The sequence below is a fragment of the Phaseolus vulgaris genome, chromosome 8 (assembly GCF_000499845.2).
Source record: "Phaseolus vulgaris cultivar G19833 chromosome 8, P. vulgaris v2.0, whole genome shotgun sequence".
Lineage (NCBI taxonomy): Eukaryota > Viridiplantae > Streptophyta > Magnoliopsida > Fabales > Fabaceae > Phaseolus > Phaseolus vulgaris.
The window spans coordinates 54,773,335-54,796,051 of record NC_023752.2 but is presented as its reverse complement, the minus strand read 5'-3'; the positions used below and the strand labels follow the sequence as shown (position 1 = coordinate 54,796,051).

General features: G+C 32.0%; 2 protein-coding genes across 2 annotated transcripts; one reads left to right on the top strand and one right to left on the bottom strand.

Moving 5' to 3' along the window:
- Positions 1 to 7,631: 7,631 nt before the first annotated feature.
- LOC137826756 (nonsense-mediated mRNA decay factor SMG7-like) lies at positions 7,632 to 14,600 on the top strand. The gene is made up of 8 exons (XM_068632892.1): positions 7,632 to 7,920; positions 8,544 to 8,636; positions 9,195 to 9,797; positions 9,916 to 10,038; positions 10,837 to 11,045; positions 11,148 to 13,016; positions 13,697 to 13,830; positions 14,118 to 14,600. The coding sequence occupies exons 2-6, from the start codon at positions 8,580 to 8,582 to the stop codon at positions 12,985 to 12,987; spliced, it is 2,832 nt and encodes a 943-aa protein (XP_068488993.1). The 5' UTR covers positions 7,632 to 7,920; positions 8,544 to 8,579; the 3' UTR covers positions 12,988 to 13,016; positions 13,697 to 13,830; positions 14,118 to 14,600.
- A 1,410-nt stretch (positions 14,601 to 16,010) lies between these two features.
- On the bottom strand, positions 16,011 to 21,571 carry LOC137826757 (hydroxyproline O-arabinosyltransferase PLENTY). The gene is made up of 9 exons (XM_068632893.1): positions 21,022 to 21,571; positions 20,326 to 20,864; positions 18,862 to 18,929; positions 18,574 to 18,775; positions 18,310 to 18,407; positions 18,088 to 18,157; positions 17,932 to 18,003; positions 17,661 to 17,774; positions 16,011 to 16,361 (listed from the first exon to the last, which is right to left on the bottom strand). The coding sequence occupies exons 2-9, from the start codon at positions 20,689 to 20,691 to the stop codon at positions 16,290 to 16,292; spliced, it is 1,062 nt and encodes a 353-aa protein (XP_068488994.1). The 5' UTR covers positions 20,692 to 20,864; positions 21,022 to 21,571; the 3' UTR covers positions 16,011 to 16,289.
- Between the last annotated feature and the right edge of the window lie 1,146 nt (positions 21,572 to 22,717).

The following is a 22,717-nucleotide window of genomic DNA, read 5'->3' as shown; positions in this document are numbered from 1 at the left end:
GGGCCCTAACCATGTATTGGTTTTAAAAAGGATGATTTCTTCCTACACCTTCATGTCTTTCTTCCAACACCCCTAAGTTATAAAATATCTAAATTATCCTTTGATATTTTTTTTAAAAAAAACAATTAAGTCCAAAATGTAAAATTTGAAGACTTCTTGAATTATATAATTCAGAAGTTAAATTTTTTTATTTTTTTACAATTCATAATATATTCTTATAAAATTTGAAATACAAATTTTGTATTCTGAATTATACATCCTAAAATATCAAAATATAAATTTGCATTCTAAATCCGAAATGAATATTTTTATAATTTTTTATACTATGGATGTGCAGAAAGAAATCACCTTAAAAGTCTAAAAAGTGAGCCCAACTATACAAACCATGTTGGTATTTATTTTGTACAATTACTATTTAGACTCCCTATGATTGATTTCCATTAGCTATTTGCACCTCCTCATTAGTAGACCTTTATCCTTCAAACCTCATTTCACAGTCTATTTGCTTTAATAATTGTTCATTTTCAATTTTGATAAGTGAATTAGTTGTTTTAGAGGCATAAATTAGGTTTTGAAAATTATTACTAATACTTTGTTTGGATTGAGGTGGGAATTTGTGAGGAGGGAGTGGATTAGAGAGGATGTGTGAGGTTGTTTAGATTGAGGGATGATTGAGTGAATATGTGAGGATGTTTTATTAAAATTTGTGAGTGATCTGATAGTTATTAAAAATTGTTACAATGTTACCCTTTGCCTTTTCAAATAAATCATGTCATTCAACAATATTAATATTCCATACAGAAATAATATTTTAATTATCGAAAGTAATATTTTAATATGCTGAAAATAATATTTCAATTACCGAAAATAATATTTTAATTCAAAACAATTATAATTCACAAATAATCAATCAAATTATTTTTTCAACAATTTTTAAATATAAGGGCAAATGATTAAACTTATATTTTTATCAATTAAATAAAATACAATTTCAATAACACTCGTCACCTTACTTACAAACTTTCGTATGTTCCCTACACTTTTCATTTTATTTACCTTAATTCAAAAACCCTAACGTTTTTCATATTTTCTCTTCAAATAATCTAAAATCCACTCTCTCAATTTCACTCCCTAATCCAAACAAATCATTAGTGTGTGAATTACAAAATATCAATATCATTTAATTTTTTTTTCCTTTCTAACTTCTCATCATTTTTGCTTCCATTTGTGAAAAGAAGGGAAGTAAGGAAAGCAAAAAAGAGACGTAGAATTTTTTGTGAAAAAAATATGAAAAATTATATAAAAAATATATGATTATAATACTATAACAATAAATAATAATTTCATTAAAATCATCTTGCATTTCTCTTATTTTCTTTAACATAATTTAAACAATTTTATTTTCTACACATTTTCACTCCTTTTTCTTTATTATGATATCTCACCTCACTCCATCCACAAATATATCAAATGAATTACCTCTTAAATTATTTTAAATTATGATGCCATTCTTACTAACTTATCTACTTAGAGAACGTCGCATTGGTTTAAACAACTTGAGCAAAAAAATTTGTTATGGTTTTGTATATGACATTACATAGGTTAATGGGTAAAAATTGTGCTAAGGTGCTTCAATTTTAATATTTTAGAATCTTAAGAGCATTTTGAGTAAGAGTTGCCTATAATAGTTACTTTGTGATAAAAAAAACATTAATTTTTAATGTGAATCTCTTGCACTTGAGTTGCTTAATTCAAATTGTACCGGTTGGTATCAGACGGACCAGTTTCAGTGTCGGTGATCGATCACCCAAGTCAAAGAATATCTCAAGGCATGCAATAAATAATGGTAAGTTACAGTAGTGTTGAATAAATCAAGGTGTATCTCAAAATATACGAAAATGTCTTCAACAAACCAACTAAAACGGATTAACAGAAAGATACACATCCCTAGTAATAAGGGACCACAATGCATGTCAGTTAAAAACTGATGTCCGACCCATTATGGTCAGGGCCCATAAACCAAGGCTATAAATAGAACCCTTTGTGGAGGAATAAGGTACGCTTTTCCGATTTTACCATAACACACCTTTAAACTAGAGTACTTACTTGAGTGTCAGAGTGCCTTTTACAGGTAACCCCCGATCGACCGAGCATATCAACATTTGAGGAAGGTGACTTGAAGCAACAAGGAGATCACCAACACGTCAGCAATTGTACGTCCAGTCACAGGTACTATCTAAGCCCTCCAACCGCCTACATAAGTACAATTGGCGCCACCGTGGGGTCGAGGTAGACGAGGAATAACACTAACAATGATCGCATGGAGGATGAACAAATTGCTATGATCCAGACCCTCCAAGCACAAATGGAGGAGTTACGACAAAAAGCATCGCGGATCAATTACGGAATGAAGAGGATAAGTGTCGGTATGAGGATGAGATGCTCCTTCTAAAAGAGCAAAATAAAAATCTACAACAACAACTTGATGGGCGTGAACGAGAAGAGCAATTTTGAGCACAAACTCATCAAATCTCACTAAAGTTCCAGAAATACTCCTCCTCCCGACAACGAGGAGGACTCGAGAGGACATCCATTTATGGATGAGATAATTGACGCACAATTTCCTCCTAAGTGGAAAGGACTAACCATTAAACTCTATGATGGTTCTACTGATCTGGACGAGCACCTAAACGTCTTCAAGACCCAAATGACCCTTTACACAACCAACAAGGCAGTATGATGTAAGGTCTTCCCCACCTCCCTCCAAGAGGAACCACTCCACTGGTTCACCCAATTCCCTCCTAACTCTATGGGAAGCTTTAGGGTGTGTTTGGATTAGGGAGTGGATGTGTGAGGATGTGAGAAGAAAGTGTTAAGAAAGTGAGGTTGCTTGGATTGAGGTATGTTAAAGTGGATGTGTGAGGAAAGTTTATTGGGATTTGTGAGTGATGGGATGGTTGTGAGGAAATTTTGAGTTTTTTTAAATGTGTAAAATGTAAGTTTACAAATTTACCCTTATATTTAAAAATATTTGAATAATAAAATATGAAGTAGTTTTTGCGTAAATTTGAGTTAATTAAAATTTTGTAATTATTTCCAATACCATTGAATAATTATTTAAACAAAAACACGAATTTCTTATCATTAACACATGAAATTTTTTCATAAAAATAATAAATTTGTAAGTAACATGATGAGTATGATTGAAATTTTAATTTTTTTAATTAATGAAAACTTAAAATTACAACTTTTTTTATATTTAAAAAAACTAATTTATTTATTTATATAAATAACTATATTTAATTTTATTATATTATAATTTTATTTATTATTAATAATAAATAATAATTATTAAATATTTGATATAAAAATAATTATTAATATTACTATTATTTAATAATTTTATTTAATTTATATTTATCATCATTATTTTAAAAATATATTTTATTAATAATATCATTAAATATTTGTGTTGGTTAAATTTATTGTAATAATTAATATTTATATTTAGATAATTTTAATATTATTTTATTTGTATTATATTATGTTATATATTAAGTAATCTTCTACTTTTATGCAAAGACAAAAAAATAGGCTAAAATGGGAAAAACACACTTGCTTACGTGGCTTTCTTCAAGGTTCTTTGCAATATGAGGAAAAGTAAGGGAAGTATTGTTCACAGTGATCCTCTCTTCCTCTTCCGCGCACATCAGCAGATCCAAGCAAGGGATATCACTGCACTTCCATCCTTGTGAACCGTACATCCCTTGAAGTAAACAGGCCATTAGGCTCTGTTTGGATTAGGGAGGGGATGTGTGAGGATTTGAGGGAGTGGATGTGTGAGGAAAGTGTGAAGAAAGTGAGGGTGTTTGGATTGGGGTATGTTAGGATGGATGTGTGAGGAAAGTTTATGGGAGTTTGTGAGTGATGTAATGGTTATGAGGGAATTTTAATTTTTTTTAAAGGTGTGAAATGTTACTTTACAGATTAACCCTTGCCTATTAAAAAATTAATAATAAAATGAGTTGTTTTTGTTTAAAAATGAAAAACTTTCACACATTTCGTAGATTTAAAAATTATAATTAAAAAGATATATGTTAAATGTAAATATGTATAATATAAAAACTATAATTAGAAAAAAATATGTATTCAACAAATTAAATAAAAACAGAACTTCAAGTAATAAAATTGAAAAATAAATCAAATCTTATATAAATAAAAAGATATTATCTTTTAATATTAAAAACCCTCTAGAAAGGAAAAATAAAAAATACTACAACAACAAAAATATAACGTAATGAACAATAGACAAAAATTTCATAAAAAATTATAATAAAATAAATTATAATTCATAAACATAATAACTATATATAGAAATATTTTAATATAAACATAACAAAAAATAAAAATAAAAAAAGAATTTCAAATAATTTCTTTAAATATTAAACATATACTATAAAATTAAAAATAAATCACATCTTATATAAATAAAAAATTACTATTTTTTAATATTAAAAAACCTCACTATAAAGCAATCTAAAAAATACAACAGTAACAAAAATATAACATAATACATAAATACATATTTTAATATATTAATTATATTTTCAGTTTCTAATGAATAATTTAAGTTAGAATAAAATTATTTTAAGTGATGGATTGTTTTTAGGAATTTTTTTGTATTAAATAAATTAAATATTTAGTATAAAATAAAATGAAAAATGTTTAGTATAACCTTTTAGTGATGACCATGATCCAACCCAGATAATATTTTCAATTTTAATTAGATATAGTATATTATTTTCTTTAAAAAAAAATAAATCCAACCACATTTAATAAAACATCTTATTAGAACTTGAAAAATAGGTATCACCTGATCTACTCTAATAACTAATATATAAATGGAAGATTTTATTTAACTATATTTTTTTTACACTGATTTATAATATTTTATAAAATAATAAACAAACTTAAAACTTCCTTAAAATTTATTATGATTTGTTTCTTCATTATATATATATATATATATATTTTAAACATTGTACAATAAAATTTTTAAAATACTAATACATTCAAATGAAACATTGTGATACATTCAAGTGAGGGTAAATTTGGAAATAAGGGATGCTGACATGGCTTTCCTTCTACATCTCTTCATTTTGAGGGAGAGAATATTTACTGTTCACAGGTATATCCTCTCCTTCACTTTCCTGCACATCCCTTGATCCAAACCATGGATATCCACTCACATCTTTCCTCTTGAACAGTACATCCATGAAAACAAACATGGGATTAAAGTCCTAACAACAAAGTTCACTACGCAATATGCAATGAGTCAACCGCACCACACCTTATCCATGTCTCTCCTTAACATGAAACAAGAAAAGGGAGAATCCTTGCGAGCATTTATTGACAGATTTAACAAATTTTGCATGGGTATTAGAAATTTGATGCCAAAAACAGTCATGCATGACCTTGTCTCGGCGATCCGACCTGACCCATTTATTGAAAGCTTAATCAACAGACCAGCTAAAAACATGGATGAATTGAGGAATCGTACAACCAAGTTCATGCAGATAGAAGAACATACTGACTATCACATGAGCATCCAGTCCAACGGTGCAGATAAGGGGAGGACAAAAATAAAGGAAATCGACCTATGTCAGGTCGGTCTGACCATTTCAGAGAAAACCAGAGACCTTGGTTTCATAATTACACCCCAATAATTGTTCCAAGAGGATGAATTCTGGACGAAGCATTGCAAGCAGAGTTAATCATGGCCCTAAAGCAGTCACAAAGTCCGAGAAACATGGATACATCTAAACACTGTCAATATCATAACAATTGAGTTTAGGGTTTAGGGTTATGACCATACAAGTGAAGGCTGTCAAGCATTGAAAGACAAGATAAAAGAATTTATTCAAACTGGTCATTTCCACAAATTCATTAAAACTGACACAAGCTCTTACTGATCTCCGCAGAGGGATCGATACCCATCTAGAGGTCAAAAAGAACACTACAATCAACAAGAACAAGCAGTGAAAGCCCAATAAGAAGGACTCAACCACGAAGTGATAATCCTGAGAGGAACAATCGGATCAGACGCAAGGTCCAAAAGATAATTAATACTATAGTTGGGACAGTATCACTCGGGAATCCCAGACGAGAAGTTAATACAATAGCTGGAGAACTTAAGTTTCATTCTCCCATTATATTCTAAAATAATATTACTTACTTGAGAGTTTTGTTAAATAATCTACCAAATATTCTTCTAACTTAACATGTTCAATGAAATTTGTTTTAAATTTTGACAATTGTTTTATCAAATTATGTCTTAATTGTGTGAGTATATTTTTAAATTTTAGACATATATCACATTTTTTATTTTGTTTGTCAATACAAGTTAATTAGTACCAATTGTTATAATTTTATAACATATGTGAATTTCATATCTTGCAATCTAACATGTCACACATCATAATAATCAAATGAAAGAGCGTATATGCATGATCATTAAAAACTCTAAAAAATAAATTAGGTACAGTCAAACTTTAATTAGAATTATCCCCTTTATATAAAAGCATTATTTTTGTTGTCATAACAATCTTGTTAGATTAAAATGACACATTCACAATTTTTATAACAATATTACAAAAATAAAATTAGATTAATTCTAATTATAGACACATAATAGGTCACTTTTAAGTTGTTAGTTTCAAAGTAGTCTTTCATTCTCTTATAACTATAATAATTTAAAAATTACCAGAATGTAAGTGTTATTCTCCATCCTCGTAGTATAGGAGTGAAACACTTTTTTTTTTTGCACAAATATGCACTTAAATTTGATCATAATATATTGTTTGAAAAACAATCACTATATATTTTTTTTAGTTTGACCAAAAGGAACCTTAACATGATTATTGTTTTTCCCTTTATATAGTTTGTTTTTATTTACATGATAACTTTACTTTTTATAAACATAACTAAGCTTACTTTGCCTTGAAAGTGGAGTTAGAAGCATTAAGATTAGAAAATTTTAAATTTTTTTTCTTATTGTGACAATATTTTTTTATCATACATCTATAAAGTTGGTTTATCTGTTATTGGGATTAGAAAAATTAAAACTGTTTTTCTTTTTCTTATTGAGACAAGATCTTTTATCATACATATGTTAAGTTGGTTTATCTTTTATCATATTTATCTTTTATCATATGTTAAGTTGATCCTACCAACAACATACCTATTTCTACTCATATCTTTAATAATTAAAAAGATAATAAGAAATGTCATTGTAATTTTTTTTTTAACTCAAGAACTCAACTATTTTTTTTTTCAAAAAAAATTCAAAACTCCATTTGTATTCTAAAAAGAAAAATATATTTTGGCATCTGCTTTTATAATATAACCATTTAACAATTTGTTTTTATTAATATAATAATAATTTTAAATTTATTATTATTATATATTAATAAAAAATTATTAAGTGGTTATATTTTTTTAAAAAAGTGTCAATATATTATTAATACCTTAAAAATCATTTTTTTTTAAAAAACATTAACAACTTACTAATGTATTAAACCAAAATAAAAATAGAATTAAACACAATCTGATATAGTTGTGATGTAAAATGCACATTGAATTGTATGGAGAGAAAAGAATTATGAAGAATGCGGAACGAGTTGAGGTCAAAGCCTTGTGATTGGTCTAAACGGCGTCGTTAGAGATTCGCCAGTTGCATTGAAAACTAAAATCCATAAGAGGTGAAGAGATACGCGTTATCCCTTATAGGGCCCTCCAACACAACAACCACTTCCACCACGCCTCCTTCTATCTCTCTCCCTTCTCACGCACACAACACAACTCACAACTACCAAACACCGATACCTTCCTTTTGATCGATTATTGGATCCTCTTCCGCAGGTGACTCTTACTGTTTCTAATTCTTTGATTTTGATTCTGTTTTCGAAGCTTCCTCTTTCGTCTTCTCATCAATCTCGTTTGTTGATATTAGCTTATTCGCCTTTAGGTATTGTATCATTGTTGAATTGAATTTCGTGGATCTGGTTTTGTTTCTCACTGTTAGCATCGTTCTTGTGCGTTCTTGTGCATCTCTCGCATTGCCTATGTTTGTTCATATTTTCACCTTCCTGTAACTGATTTCTGCAAGTACACTGGCTGTAGGAGCTACAAGAAACCTGATTTTAGAATTCATGCTTTATAATTTGATGTATGGAATTTGTGTTTGAAGAAGTAGAGCTTTCACTGAGTTGTGATAAACTGAACCAAGCTTTGTTTTGAAATTATTATCGCTTGTTGTTGACGGGAATAATCCTGGACGACTGAATTTTGTATTACTTTTTTTTTATTGAATTATAGCACTTTTAATGCGTACTTTTGTATATTGTGGAGACTATAGTTATTTGGTTGGTCATCAATTTAGTGCCACAAAAACCTTGTAACTTTTTTCTTTTCTTTTCTTGTCTCAGTGACATGAAGTTCCTGATTCTTTGAACTGAGTTATTAATTTGATTTTTTATCTGTAGGTTTTATGTAGCTTGAGTTTAGTCAATACAGTAGAGATGGATAAAGCTTTTGCTCCTTCATCATGGGAGCGTGCTCATCGCCTTTATGAGAAGGTACTCCTTTCTCTCTCTATCAACTGAACAAGGGATCATCTGTGTAAATCTTTAATAATGTATCTGCATATAGAAGTTACAGTTTTGGAGGATGTGTCCAGTGTTGATTGAGCCATTTAGATGTTGTAGGTTTGGGTTTCATTAATTGATGTTATTCTTCTTCCTCTAATAGGAAAGATTACCCCACTTTGCAGGGTTGGTTTGATTTCTTTAGTTTGACTTTATTTTGGAATTAATGTAGACCTTGTTATCAGTATGCTATAGTGTATAATATTGTCAAGAACTGTTGCATTGTGTTTTGGTCCTTTTATTTAAGGTGGCCTTTTGCAATTGTCATCACGTATTACACTGGTTAGTAACCACTTGTCTGGTTCTCGAAGGTTAAGTAACTGAATAAAATTAAGAACTCAAATCAACCCAGAAGTTCTTGTTTCCTGTCATAGCAAACCATGTAGAATGCATAACCCCTGATCATTTTTCTTTCCAAGGCTTACTTTTTTCTGTGATACAGTATGAGTCCAAATCTGTTTTTCTTAAGTTCATTGTTTTCTCACTTAGAACCTTGAATTGGAGAATAAGCAAAGGAGATCAGCTCAGGCACAGGTTCCATCAGATCCAAATGCTTGGCAGCAGATACGTGAGAATTATGAAGCAATAATTCTTGAGGATCATGCCTTTTCTGAGAAGCATAATATTGAGTATGCTCTGTGGCAATTGCACTATAAGCGGATTGAGGAATTGAGGGCATACTTTAATGCTGCTCATACTTCTGTAAGCTCAAAATCATCTATGGGAGGGAAAGGTCCTGTTCGACCTGACCGGATAACTAAAATAAGGCTGCAGTTTAAGACTTTCCTTTCAGAAGCAACTGGATTTTACCATGATCTTATAATGAACATTAGAGCCAAGTATGGGCTTCCTCTTGGTTATTTTGAGGACGCAGAAAATAAAATTATTGTGGGGAAGGATGGAAAGAAATCTTCTGAGATGAAGAAAGGTTTAATATCTTGTCACCGTTGTTTGATATACTTGGGTGATCTTGCTCGATACAAAGGCTTATATGGTGGAGGTGACTCAAAAAAGCGTGAATATGCAGCAGCTTCTAGTTACTATCTACAAGCTGCAACTACATGGCCTTCAAGTGGAAACCCCTATCATCAGGTTTTTGGCATTCCTGTCTCTGTTGTGTTTTGCTTTTGGTTGTTCACAACTTCACATCTCTTGTTGAGTCATGGTCCATAGCCATTGTATTCCATTTTGACATGTCTGTTATTTTCAGCTTGCTTTGTTGGCTTCATATAATGAGGATGAGCTGACTACTGTTTATTGTTATTTTCGGAGTTTGGCTGTGGATAGTCCATTTTCAACTGCCAGGGATAATTTGATACTTGCATTTGAGAAGGTAATATGACGATGGGGTTGGTTTTGAAATTCTTGGATTTTTTTGTCTAGAAGTCTCAACTTTTTGAACAGTATGTGTCTTGTTCTTTGATCTTGATGTGTTAAACTTTGGTGTGTTTTTGTTTACTTGCAAACTGAAGTACAATTATGATGTTTCAAGTTCAGTCTTTTCTACTACTTATACTGCTCAGTACTCAAAGTGGAATGCATTGAAAGTACAAGTTGTAAATTTCACTAGGGATGAGCAAAATGAAAATGCTGAACAACATTATTGAAGAACTGAATTAAACTATAAAAGTGGTTCAACTAAACTGAACTATATAACTATTCAATTGAATTGCACTGAACTGTGTAACGGTTAAGACTAACTAAACTTAACAAATATACTCTGACCTGTTTGAACTATTTTGAGCATACATCTTATTTTGAAGCATATTTTTCAATTTCAGGAGTTGCAGTTCAGTTTGAATAATTCAGTTTAAGTGTTGTTTAGTTTTTAAAAAGTAAACTAAAAACCAGTTCAGTTTTTTTTATTACTGTTCAATTCAGTTTAGTTCAGTTCATTTTTTTATAGCCCTAAATTCACATGGTTTGCAAGTTGTTCAAACATTGATTTTTGTTTATTCAGTTCAGACATGAATTGAAAACTGCAGCACCACATACCTTTTCTCATAAAGGAGTTCTGTTTATTTGCCATGATTGGGGGTGGAGAATTAGCTTGAGCTTGATCCTTTGTTTATTTTCATGCTTTGAGAGTGCTGTTGGCATTCTAACTATCTGTTTTACAATACCGTGATAGAATCGCCAAAGTTACTCTAAGCTCTCTGGTGGTGACCTTAAAGCTCATGCAGTCAATGGAATGGGAAAAGGGGAAGCGAAACTTGTGACCAGGGATACTGGTGTAGAAACCTGTCCCAGAAAGGAAGGAGCATCCAATATACAGGACACTTACAAATCCTTCTGCACACGCCTTGTCCGTCTTAATGGAATCTTATTCACTCGAACAAGGTACATATTATTAACGCACACAATCTATCTGACCATTCTGTGCACAAAACCATTGAGAAATATTATACTGACTTTTCTCTTTTTCTCATGTCATAATGATAGCCTTGAGACCTTTGCTGAAGTTCTATCTCTTGTTTGTGCTGGCCTGCATGAGCTTCTATCATCAGGGCAAGATGAAGAGCTGAATTTCGGCATAGATACTCTTGAGAACAAACTGGCCATTGTCAGAATTGTTTCCATGATCATATTTACAGTTTACAATGTGAAAAAGGATTCTGAAGGTCAAACGTATGCAGAAATTCTACAGCGTGCTGCTCTACTTAAGAATGCATTCACTGCAGCTTTTGAATTGATGAGTTTAGTCGTAGAGAAATGTATGCTGCTGCGGGATCCTTCTTGCAGTTATCTCTTACCAGGCATTTTGGTTTTTGTTGAGTGGTTGGCATGTTATCCAGATATTGCTGCAGGCAAGGACGAAGATAATCAGGCACCTATTAGATCAAAATTTTGGAATCATTGTCTATCCTTCTTGAACAGATTACTTTCACTTTTGCCCATGTCAGAAGATGAAGAGGAAACCTGCTTTAATAATATGAGCAGGTATGAAGAAGGGGAAACTGAAAATCGGCTTGCTTTGTGGGAGGATTTTGAGTTAAGAGGATTTGTTCCACTTCTCCCTGCGCAAACCATCTTGGATTTTTCAAGGAAGAATTCCCTTGGGAGTGACAGTGAAAAGGAAAGAAAAGCTCGGGTCAAAAGGATTTTAGCTGCAGGAAAGGCTTTAGCAAATGTTGTTACGGTTGATCAGCAAATGATATATTTTGACTCAAAGGGAAAGAAATTTGTAGTAGGTGTTAAGCCTCAAATCTCAGATGATTTTGTTATTTCCTCCTTTTCAAGTACACCTGGTGCAGACTACCATCAGTATATTGAAGGAGAGGACGACGATGAGGTTATTGTTTTCAAGCCCTTAGTAGCTGAGAAAGGAGCTGATATGGTGGTCGCCTCATCATGGGCACCCCCTGAAGGCTTAGAATCGGTTCCAACAGCATCTGTAGGGGATATGAAATTTAATGAAAATTCTACTTCTAAACCTCTCAATGATGCAAATCATCAAATTTCTTTACCTGCTTCTGTCAATGCTATGGTTCCTCAGCACCCACCAGTTCAACCACATTCTTTGAGGTGGTTAGAGGAGGAAATATCTCTTGCGAACAGTTTGAAAGGTCTTAGATTCATGGAGAATGGGCACATGATGAAACCTGGCCTACCATTTAAAGAAGCTGTCGCAATCTCTGACCCTCCTGCACGTGCAGTTCCTACTCAGCAATCTGTAAGTACTGGTACTAGTATCTTTTATGGTCATGATCTCTCAAAAGCTGACGACTTTGCAAATTCATTCAAAGTTGATGCCAATGCGTCTACTGGAACATTTACTGATAACTCTGTTGTGAAAATGTCATCCACCTTGCAAGCTGGTGTGAAAAAATCTCCTGTCAGTCGACCTTCTAGGCACCTTGGACCTCCTCCTGGATTCAGTCATGTTCCTCTTAAACAAGGTATTGAACCCACTGGTTCAGATTCAATTAGTGGGAATTCAATTATGGATGATTACAGTTGGTTGGATGGATATCAGTTGCCTGTATCAACCAAAGGTTTAGGTCCAAATGGTCCTCTTACTTGGTCTCAGTCAAATTCTCATCAAGTTGGTAACAATGGTTTGAGTGGGCCAGTCAGTTTTTCCTATACTGGAAAACAAATTCCGTCTCTGCAAGTGGAGAAACAGAATGGCTGGCAAGATCAGCAGACTTTTGAGCTTTTAAAAACACACCAAAATCAGCAGTTGCAGCCACAGGTTCTCACAAATGGAAATCACCATTTTACTCCACTGCCTGAGCAATTCCAAGGACAATCAATATGGACAGGTCAATACTTCGTGTGATGTCGCTCCACGGTACAAGAATATTGATGGTATGCTTCCCGTTTGTATTTATTGCTAGGGTTTATTTATAAAACAACCCCAAAAGTTGGAAACAGCTAAACCAAACAAAAAAGAACTGAACCGAACTTTTTTATTGATATGGATTAGATTTCAGATTAGATTTTGAAAACTGATTCAATTCAAACCTAATTTAAACAGCTTATGCATATATTTTTTCTTTTATATCTATGATACCACTCATGTTTACAACTTTTTTGCTTATATATTTGTAAAATGATCACATAACTTGATACTTATTTATGAAAATATATCTGATCAAAGATAATTTTTAGTTACTATGAGTAAAGGTATATAAATATAATTAATAATTTGTGTAAATTTATTTTTAATAATATATATTTAAAGAGTTGTTCTACTATATATTGATTTATAGCCGAGATGTTTTATATTTTAAATTTATTTTTTATGCTTATTATATGCATTTCTGTTTAAAAAACGAAAACTTATTCTTTCCAAACTGATTTAGACTGACTTGGATTGAATTTAAATTTTAAATCAAGCCAAATGATAAATGATGGAAACCGAAGTCATCGGATTGGATGATTTTTCTCTTTGAAATCGATCAGATATGTGAAGTTCTATAGTTATTGCTGTTTGTTTGAAGGGTGTTTTTCTTTTTGTTTAATATTTGGTTTGCTAACATAAATAGGTCCTTGAAGGATTATTACAAATGTGCTGCATGCCTTTGCTACCCCATCAAACTCCAGTTCTACTGCCTTGTCGTTGAATTTTGGTGGAGTTTATCTGGCCTAGACATGTTGCAGGAGGTTGCTACTACAAAAGGTGGGGGAATCAACTTATTCTTTTATTCATTATGTTTAAAAACCACAATTGAAATTTGGATAATTTGTGTGCTACATATCCCCCTTCGTCTGATTTTTCAAATTCCCATCTTATGTGTCTAGTTGTCTTGCTTCTGATTTAGCTTGGCCTCTATTACTATCTTCGTAAACAGTGTTGGGAAGTTTAGGAATCAAGGCTTGTATTGTATCTTAACTGTTGATTGGTCATTGTGTTGTGTGTTAACTGCCGAATCTACTCTAGCATAATTTGCTTGTAAATTATTGTAGAATTTGCTGAGCTCTGAAGTCCGGGTGAATGAAGATAAACATGCATCTTTAGGGTGGATAGATAAAGTAAAGTCATCTTGGAGCTTGTGTATCTTGTGGGATTGGTGGTATATGTTACGATGGTTTGTTCACTTCTCTGGTGGAAGTGTCATAATAGTGCGCCATACACCTGTAAGACTTGCTGCGGGTGATACATTTTATTTCTTACTCGTAAAAGCTTCAGACTAGTTGGAAAGATTGGTAGGTATGAAGCGCTCCTCTAAGCTGGATAATGGAATGTGATAATGACACTGTGAAGCATATGCTTGAGTAAGTGGTTGCATCTTTGTTAAGCTTTTTTTGTTTTTACATATTACTTTCTTCCTTTTACCTAGTCGGGCTTTACTCGAACTTATAAATAAATAATCTCTGTTGGATTTTGGATTTTGGATTATGGATGTCTTGGTCTATTATCTGAATTAAAAATTCGATTGTCTCTTTTTATTTCCTGCTGGTGCGTTCAATTGCTTTTGTTCTTCAGAGGTACCCTGGAGCAGTTTCTTGTATGCAACTTCTTTGTGCTATAAAAAAATAACAGTTACAAGTGGAATATATTTATGACATTAAAGCTTAGTACTTTTTAATAAGATTTTTTTCCTTCAGTTATGCAGTTTTTTTTTTTGTGTAAAATTATTTAAAGTCAAAGTTTAAAATAAGAATTAATTGATTATTAGAATTTAATTTTTAGCTTAAAAGATTAATTAAAAGTAAGAGTTGAAATAGTTGAGAAATAGTGGGGAAGCCGGAAGTCAAATTTCTTTTCAAGCTTTTCTGTGTTTGACTCAAATTTTCTCTTTAAATAATTAAAAAACGTGGGGCGAATTTGAAACAATTTACGAAGCGATAACAAGAACTTGACTTGTATACTTATTGTTTTTTCAACGCACTGACTTATTTTAGGTGTGTTAATAAAAATATTAAATGAATTCTTTTTATTTAAAATTTAAAAAATCACAAGTGAAAATTATTAATGAAAATTTGTTTTGATGGACAAAAGTAATAGATCTTGGTGACTAGGATGCAGGGGACTTGACCTGAGTAGTGTTTTAAGAACTTGCAAAAACTATATAAGCACGTACTTTATAATTTATACCATTTTCTATATTATAAAGTTCTCACATTATATAACAACTAGTTGTAAAATTTTGCGATCTACGGGTTTAATTAGAAACATAGTATTTTTTTTACCTTAAAATGTTTTGAAATTTAAATTTCATAAAAACTGAATCCAATGTTATAAGTTAAAATGAATTCAATAAATAAATTAAAAAACATATTTAAACTTCAAATTTGATTTTATTTCTAATATGTAACGAAATATATATTTAGTAAAATAGCTAGGAATGAATGATAAAAATGTTATGAATATAAATAAGCAATTTATCCTATTAATTTTAAATATATTTATTTAATAAAAGTAATTGTAACAATTACGGCGGGAATAAAAAAAATTAACAAATATTTATGTTTATCAATATAATGTTATTTTTTTTTAAAATATGATTTAAACTCGTGGTTTCTAAAGCTTAACTCATCTGCATAAAATGTATGCATTTTTAACATTAATAAAGCACATTAAAAAAATTATTTATCTCTACTATTTTGATTTGTGTTATTTTGCGTACTATTTTTGTTCCCATTCATAACAGATCTTCCAGAACAAGTTATTCTTGTAGAACGAATCCCATCATTGTAGGTATTGTTTTTGTATGATGACAGAACAATCCCAAGAATATAATTTTTAGAAGTGGTAATTATGAATTATGTTTTACATAATTTTAACAAATTAATACATAAACTTAGATTATGAAATCTATCCTTGGTTCATAGCCCAAAAGGAAGGAAAAGAAGAGATAAGATGCAATTCCTCCATTGGTTGCACTGTGACAACATTGGGTTGGCAAAATTACAGTAGTGCAATAGATTGTAAATGTCTTGTATACGTTTGAGTGCAAAAGAATTAACTAGCTATTGAAAAAAAAAACTATAATTTCAGAGAAAACCCAAAACATCATTTGTATTCATCACCATTCCTATTTGCTTAAACTAATCTATTTTGACAAGTATTTATAGTCCTCATCTTCAACTCACTGGCATCAAGAGTGCAAGACAATAAGGTTTGTGATCTTTCCATCAACTTCTGTTTATTGACTCCCATTCAGGTATGTTTGCCGTAGCCTCATTCACCATTTTTACAAGCCGCACCTGAAAATGATCATTGCAGTAACTATTAGTTGACAAAAATTAGCAATCATTGAAGAAGCAGGAAATGACACTAATGAAGCTGCAGTTGAAACAACTGTAGTATGAAGGATTAGCAAATACTGTAAAATAAAATCACATCAGAACTCCATCAAACACATACAACCAACCTTTTCCATTCAATTTATTTTTCATTGGAGTAAGCCATTGAGGTCAAGTGGTCCACTAAATGCTATAACAGATGCAACATAAACAAGGCTAATTTTTGCCTTGTACCAATGGCTTAACACCAATATATGACTTCCTACATAACTAACATGAAAATATGATGAAAAGAACAATGAATAGGAGAGAAAACTCTCCTCCAATGTTTTTTTTTTTCTACACAGACTCAATGCTCAATTAACAATGACTCCTACCCAAAATAATTTCCTTTAGATGGACATGATTAACATTTGATTAGGTTTTGGAATGGTAATTTTGTGAAGTAAATTTAATTCTTTGAATCACTTTGCATGCAAAAGTTAGAATAATGTTGAAGCAGGGGGTATGCACATCAAAACATATTTGGTTTTCCTACCTTCACAACCACAAACTCAATCTACAGATAATAAACTTTTTTTCTTATATATAGCCATCTGTTAGAAAGCAGAACCACCATAAAATTCCTTCTAACTAGTTTTACACGCAAAATCAACATTCTAAAATTTAACTTCAGATATAACGAGAAGAAATTCTGATCTATTATGGGTTAATAGATGGAAGTTGAAATTGAAAGGCAGGTGTGCAAGATAAGTACATAGTATCTCAAAAACCCTCCTTTTGGACCATTTAGAAACACAAAATTATACGAGAAAAGAGGATGGCTCAATCAGTATTAATACATTTTTTAAGGATTACATAGACATCAATATTTGTGGTTATCAATCACTTGTCTTTCAAAAATGAATATATTAATATGATCATTTTCTTATCAATTCTTAATGTACTTTAGAGTTTGTTTTAATTTTCTATGAACACACACACACACAACACATATATGATTTTTCATTTTAAATAAGTAGGATCTTATGGTCCCTGAGTTACAGGTTATCATCCTTCTCCCCATCTTAAGTGGAATCTCAAACTTAACAACTTTGCACTGCTTTCTTTAGGTGATGTTACCTACTTCAAAAACATTAAGATCAAGAAAGAGCATAACAATTTAGACTGTAGCAACTTTCCAACATCAACTCCTCATTAAATGTCTATGATTAGTAATTTCAAAGCAAAACACCCAGAAATTTTGAAGCGTGGACTTACCACACTTTCAGGAACTCCTGGAGGTGGTAAGGGGAGGTTTTTGGGTGGAGGACCCATAAGATAAGATCTCTTGTCAAAACGCCACTCTCCAATCTTCCCATATGTCAGCACCCCCTGGATGAAGTAATAAAACTTATAGATAAAACAACTAAGTGCAAGACTAATATTTTTCAAACATGGACAGACATAACACAAAGGAATACTAACCATAGAAATATAGTTTATCTATCTTACTTTCACATCATACTGCAGTAAGGAGAAAATAACTCACCTTCAAATTATAGTCACATCCATACGTATAATGGATGATGAATCTATCCTCAACATTTAAATCCCAAGGTGGCTGAAACATTCCAACAATTCATGTCATGGACTTATGTATGACTTACTCAAGTAACAAATACAAGACAACACAAGCACTTCAAACCTGCAGCATGAAGTCTTTTCGCAGATTATGCTTTACACCATGCAATGCAGATGCCACAGCATAAGCATACCTTTACTCAACAGAGAATCAAAGGAGCAGAATGTTAGACCAATTAGTACAGAGCAGGATCCAGGAAAATTAATAAAATGAAAAGAATATAAGTAAATGATAACTAAAAGAAAATAAAGCCCCTAAATCTTGAAGTCCTCTAGTATTACTCACATTTCAAGCACCCATCCAAAAGCTTTATCAGTATCTGGATCATCTTTCATTATCAATGAAACATTTACCCATGTGGGAGCTATTTCCTCCATCAAAGACTGGTGATAAGAAAATTCAATGCCTTAAATGAAAGAATAGGTCGCTTATGGGAAATCAAGAAAATTTGATAATAGTTATAACAGGAACCATAACAGCTATAAGGGTAACAGAGTAATAACTAATATCGATCAAGCACTGTATGCAAACTATTAATTCAGACTTCACCTTCTTAATGATTACAGGAGAATTGCCAATTGGATCAATATTAGTCACAGGACCCTTTTCCTCAGGATAGAATTTCCTAATTATTTTTTCATTTTGAGCTGGTTTTATATAGAAAAATGGATAAGCAGCGGGCTGGGATTCATAAGCCAAATTAGGCAAAGGATTTACAAATATGTGGTCAGGTTCTGCCATCAGAATATATCTGCACCAATCATAAAACACTGCTACTTAGATTTCATTATTGGAGAGAGAAAAAAAATTGTAGAAAACCAAAATTAAGACACTTACTCTTCCTGAATATCTGCTTTCTCCAGCCACTGAACAAAAGCCCATGGTCTATTTAGGACAATATAACCCTGCACCAAAAATAAAAGGATGTAAATTTTGATGACAGCACAATATATAAAGATCACAAAAATGCCATTCATGATACAGTTGATAATTATCAATGGCTTGGAACATGTTAAGTCAACATAATTGCCACTAGACAGTCATGACTGCAATCAAATATGAGCCTAAATCTAGGTTACCTAAACTCATTGCTCAAAAGCAGCTTATTTGGGCACCTACACTTATTGTAACTTGTGAATTTAAAAACTAATATAAGCTAAAGAGGGTTCCTCAGCTGAAAAACATCAATAAATACTACCAGTACATATTTGACAATTTGGAATAAACACACAGTAAGATGCACAGTAAAGTGGGAAAATACACTCATATGTCTCCAAGGAAAAGATAATAAGAAATTAAAATCACTAAGTTATTGTCTGGTTTACTCAAGGATGGAAACAAATTCTTTCAGAAAAAAGGAAGCAAAATAACTGCAACAGTTATTAGCAACTCTCATCTCTATTCCCCTTTTTTCTCCATGTGCAAAAGCCTTCACTATTTGACAGAAACAATTCAATATGCAAGGATAATGACATGTAAGAGCCCACCAAGGTACATATAATTACATATGGTTACACAAAATAATCACTCTTTTGTAAATGCACATTAAGAAAAGCTATATATTTATCTTACAATATTTCACTACAGACATGTGATCATAAACTTCAAAAAAAAAAAAATAGTAGCATATTATGATATTATATTTCTGCAGATCAGCTTCTGTTGCCCTCATTATACAATAAATTTTTTTGCATCAGAACTTGAACAGTAGCAGCAACATACTTAGATATATAACAAGTTGGGTATCAATCACCATCAGTAATTATGAGATTAATTTAGTGACAAGAAGTCGAAAATGGAAATGACCTTTCATATCCCAAAACTAGCAACAATCATTATTACTACTACATTATAAGGCAAATTAAATGCCAGAAAAAATCAGGCCCATAACTGTACAAGGAAAATGCAAGATATTCAAACAAAACCATGCCACAGTCCAATTTTACTCTAAACACATCTCATTGCATTTTATCAAGTTCCGTCTTTAAAAATAAACTCTTTTATGTATGATCAGGAGAACATTCAACAAGGTACCGAACAACGACCATTCTCTTAATTCTTTTAGACAGCTTATTTCAGAATTAAAAAGCAACAAATTAAAACATATTACTTTAGCAAGACAACCATCACCCTTTTCCCTCCCATTGCTCCCCTCACCCCAAAGTTGTGAAAGGAATAGGCTTATTCCGTATGTCATGATTAGTAAATTTGCTATTAGGTCAGAAATTCACCAAATGGAGACAAGTTTAGTAGAGCCAAAAAAAATATACAATTCTACTGGGGAAACAGAAAAATATTTACCTTGTCTAAGCCATCAGGAAGTGGATCAACCACAAAAGTAGGAATCTCATCCATTAACTGGTCTGCCCTACCAGAATGAAGTATACGGGTGAACTTCCCCATTTCTGATCCAGGCATGTCCTTCACTTTCTTATACCAATAGTACATAATCCGGCATTGCCATTGATTGTAAGCAGCATCGGTTGCAGTAACGGCAACATGAAACTTTGAATTAGACCTCATCAATTTTCTATTTGAAAGTTCTAACCCATCTGCCTTATGCTCCATGATCATAGCTATCAAATTGTAAGTGGCAAAGGAAAACAGAAGCACCATAAGCAGCGCAAGCAGTGACTTGGCCCGTCCCATGCCTTTCCTTACAATCATTTTCAAAATCTTCTCCTATTCCAATATAAATTTCCGAAACCAACCCTTACAGTTTAAATTAAAATTTGAAATCACTGACACCACTACAGTCCTTCAAAATCACAGCTTTAATGCATAACCACAGTCAATAGAGATAAACACAATCCTTCAGTCTTTCGCTCCACAAGAAAAATCTGCATCACAACATAAAGTGGTTAATATGCCATGTCACTGCCTCCAATGCAATTGAAACAAACCAAACCCAATAAAAAAAAACTACTACATAAAACCCAGGAATCTGAAACCCAAAAAAGGGGACAAATGGATGCTAGAACGTGCACGATGACTCACGTAAACAGATCTGAACTTGCAATATATTCAGAGCACCCCAATGGAGGGAAATCCAACCTTGAAAGAGAAAAGACGCAAAAGATTGAAACTTTGGAGGAGAAAAGAGAAGGGCAGGGAATGTGTTGAAGGAAGGAAATGAAGAAGGGGTAGGGTGGAAAAAAGGGATTTCTGGGGGGTTGACTTTTCAACGAGTTGTGCAACTAGACAGGCACTAGAAAACGCGGAGGTTTGAAGGTTGAAGAGACTGAGATGGTGAATCGGAGTGTGACTCCAAAATTGGAATCAAATTAAGAAAAATGAATAAATAAGGAAATGAGAGAGAAAGAGATGAATGTGGTGAGAAAGCAGTGCAGAACACAACAGTGAACACCAACATGAAAAGAAAAGAAGAAAAGTGAAGAAAGTTTAAGAAAGTCTCTGGTCATTGGAAGGAATGGACGCAAATCCCGGTTACAGACACATTCCAATTTGTCTCCATCCCATGAATATTCAAAACCAGAAGCACTGTCTTTTTCTGTGTTACTTTTTTTCTTTTCTTATTATTACAAATGTTGTTTTTCTTTTTGTGCATGCATAATATTCAGTTCAAAAAATACCAATTTAATTCTTACATTTAAGAGTATCTCAGCTCATACACAATATTTTATAGAACTTCCTTATTTGATTGGAATAGGTTGACATAGTATGCTATTTCCAAATTTAGATTTTGAATACCATCTTAATCTTAAATGAAATCTGCAATTATAAAAAAAATATTTTTAAAATATAGTTTTTTTAATCAATAATTAAATAAAATATTGACTAAAATGTGAGTTTTATGAAACTCTTTTAGTAAAACGAAAAATATAAAAAAAATTCTTTAAAATAATGTGTTAGATTACAACATAAATAAATAAATAAATAAATAAATGTTACCTTAGGGTTATATTATATATTTAATGTCATTGAAGATATTAAAGTGTTTGAATTGTATGCTTTACTACTTATATGGTAATAGTGTACGCGTTTCAATCTTTGCATTTGTGCACTTAATCTTAATACGGGCATTTTCTTGTATTTTAATTTATATTGATTTTTCTTTACATTATTCAGTGTATATAATGAAAATTGTACCAGTAGTAACTTGGACAAAAATCATGTTACTCAATTTTAATGATTGATCGACCGGGTTAAAATATATTTAAAATAATTATAATAAATAATAGATAAGGTAATTGTAAAGACTCTAAGAATTAGATCACATCCCACCAAATTCAGGTAATGTTTTGAGAAAACATGTTAATCATCCTAGAAATCAGCTAATGCTGGTATATGTTAGATTAGGCCCATCATAGAGGCACAACTCCCCCTAAGTGGAAGGGACTCAACATCAAGCTCTATGGTGGTTCCACATATGTGAACGAACACATGAATGTATACAAAACACAAATGCTCTACACTATAGACAAGGAACGTCAAAGATAACCAACCCACAGACTGAGTCGACTGGAATTATAATTGAAAAGAAATGAGTAAGGGGACGAATGCAACCTAAAGGCATACAAATAAGCCTAAAGGCTTGGGGGACCGCCTAGGAATTGGGGTGAAGTTGGGTCAGAGCCACATTGAGGATCCTAAGAACCCCCATGATGAACTCGTCGAAGGGCAGGATTATGTGCAAGTCATTAAAAAGACATGTATATACAAAGAAAAAGTC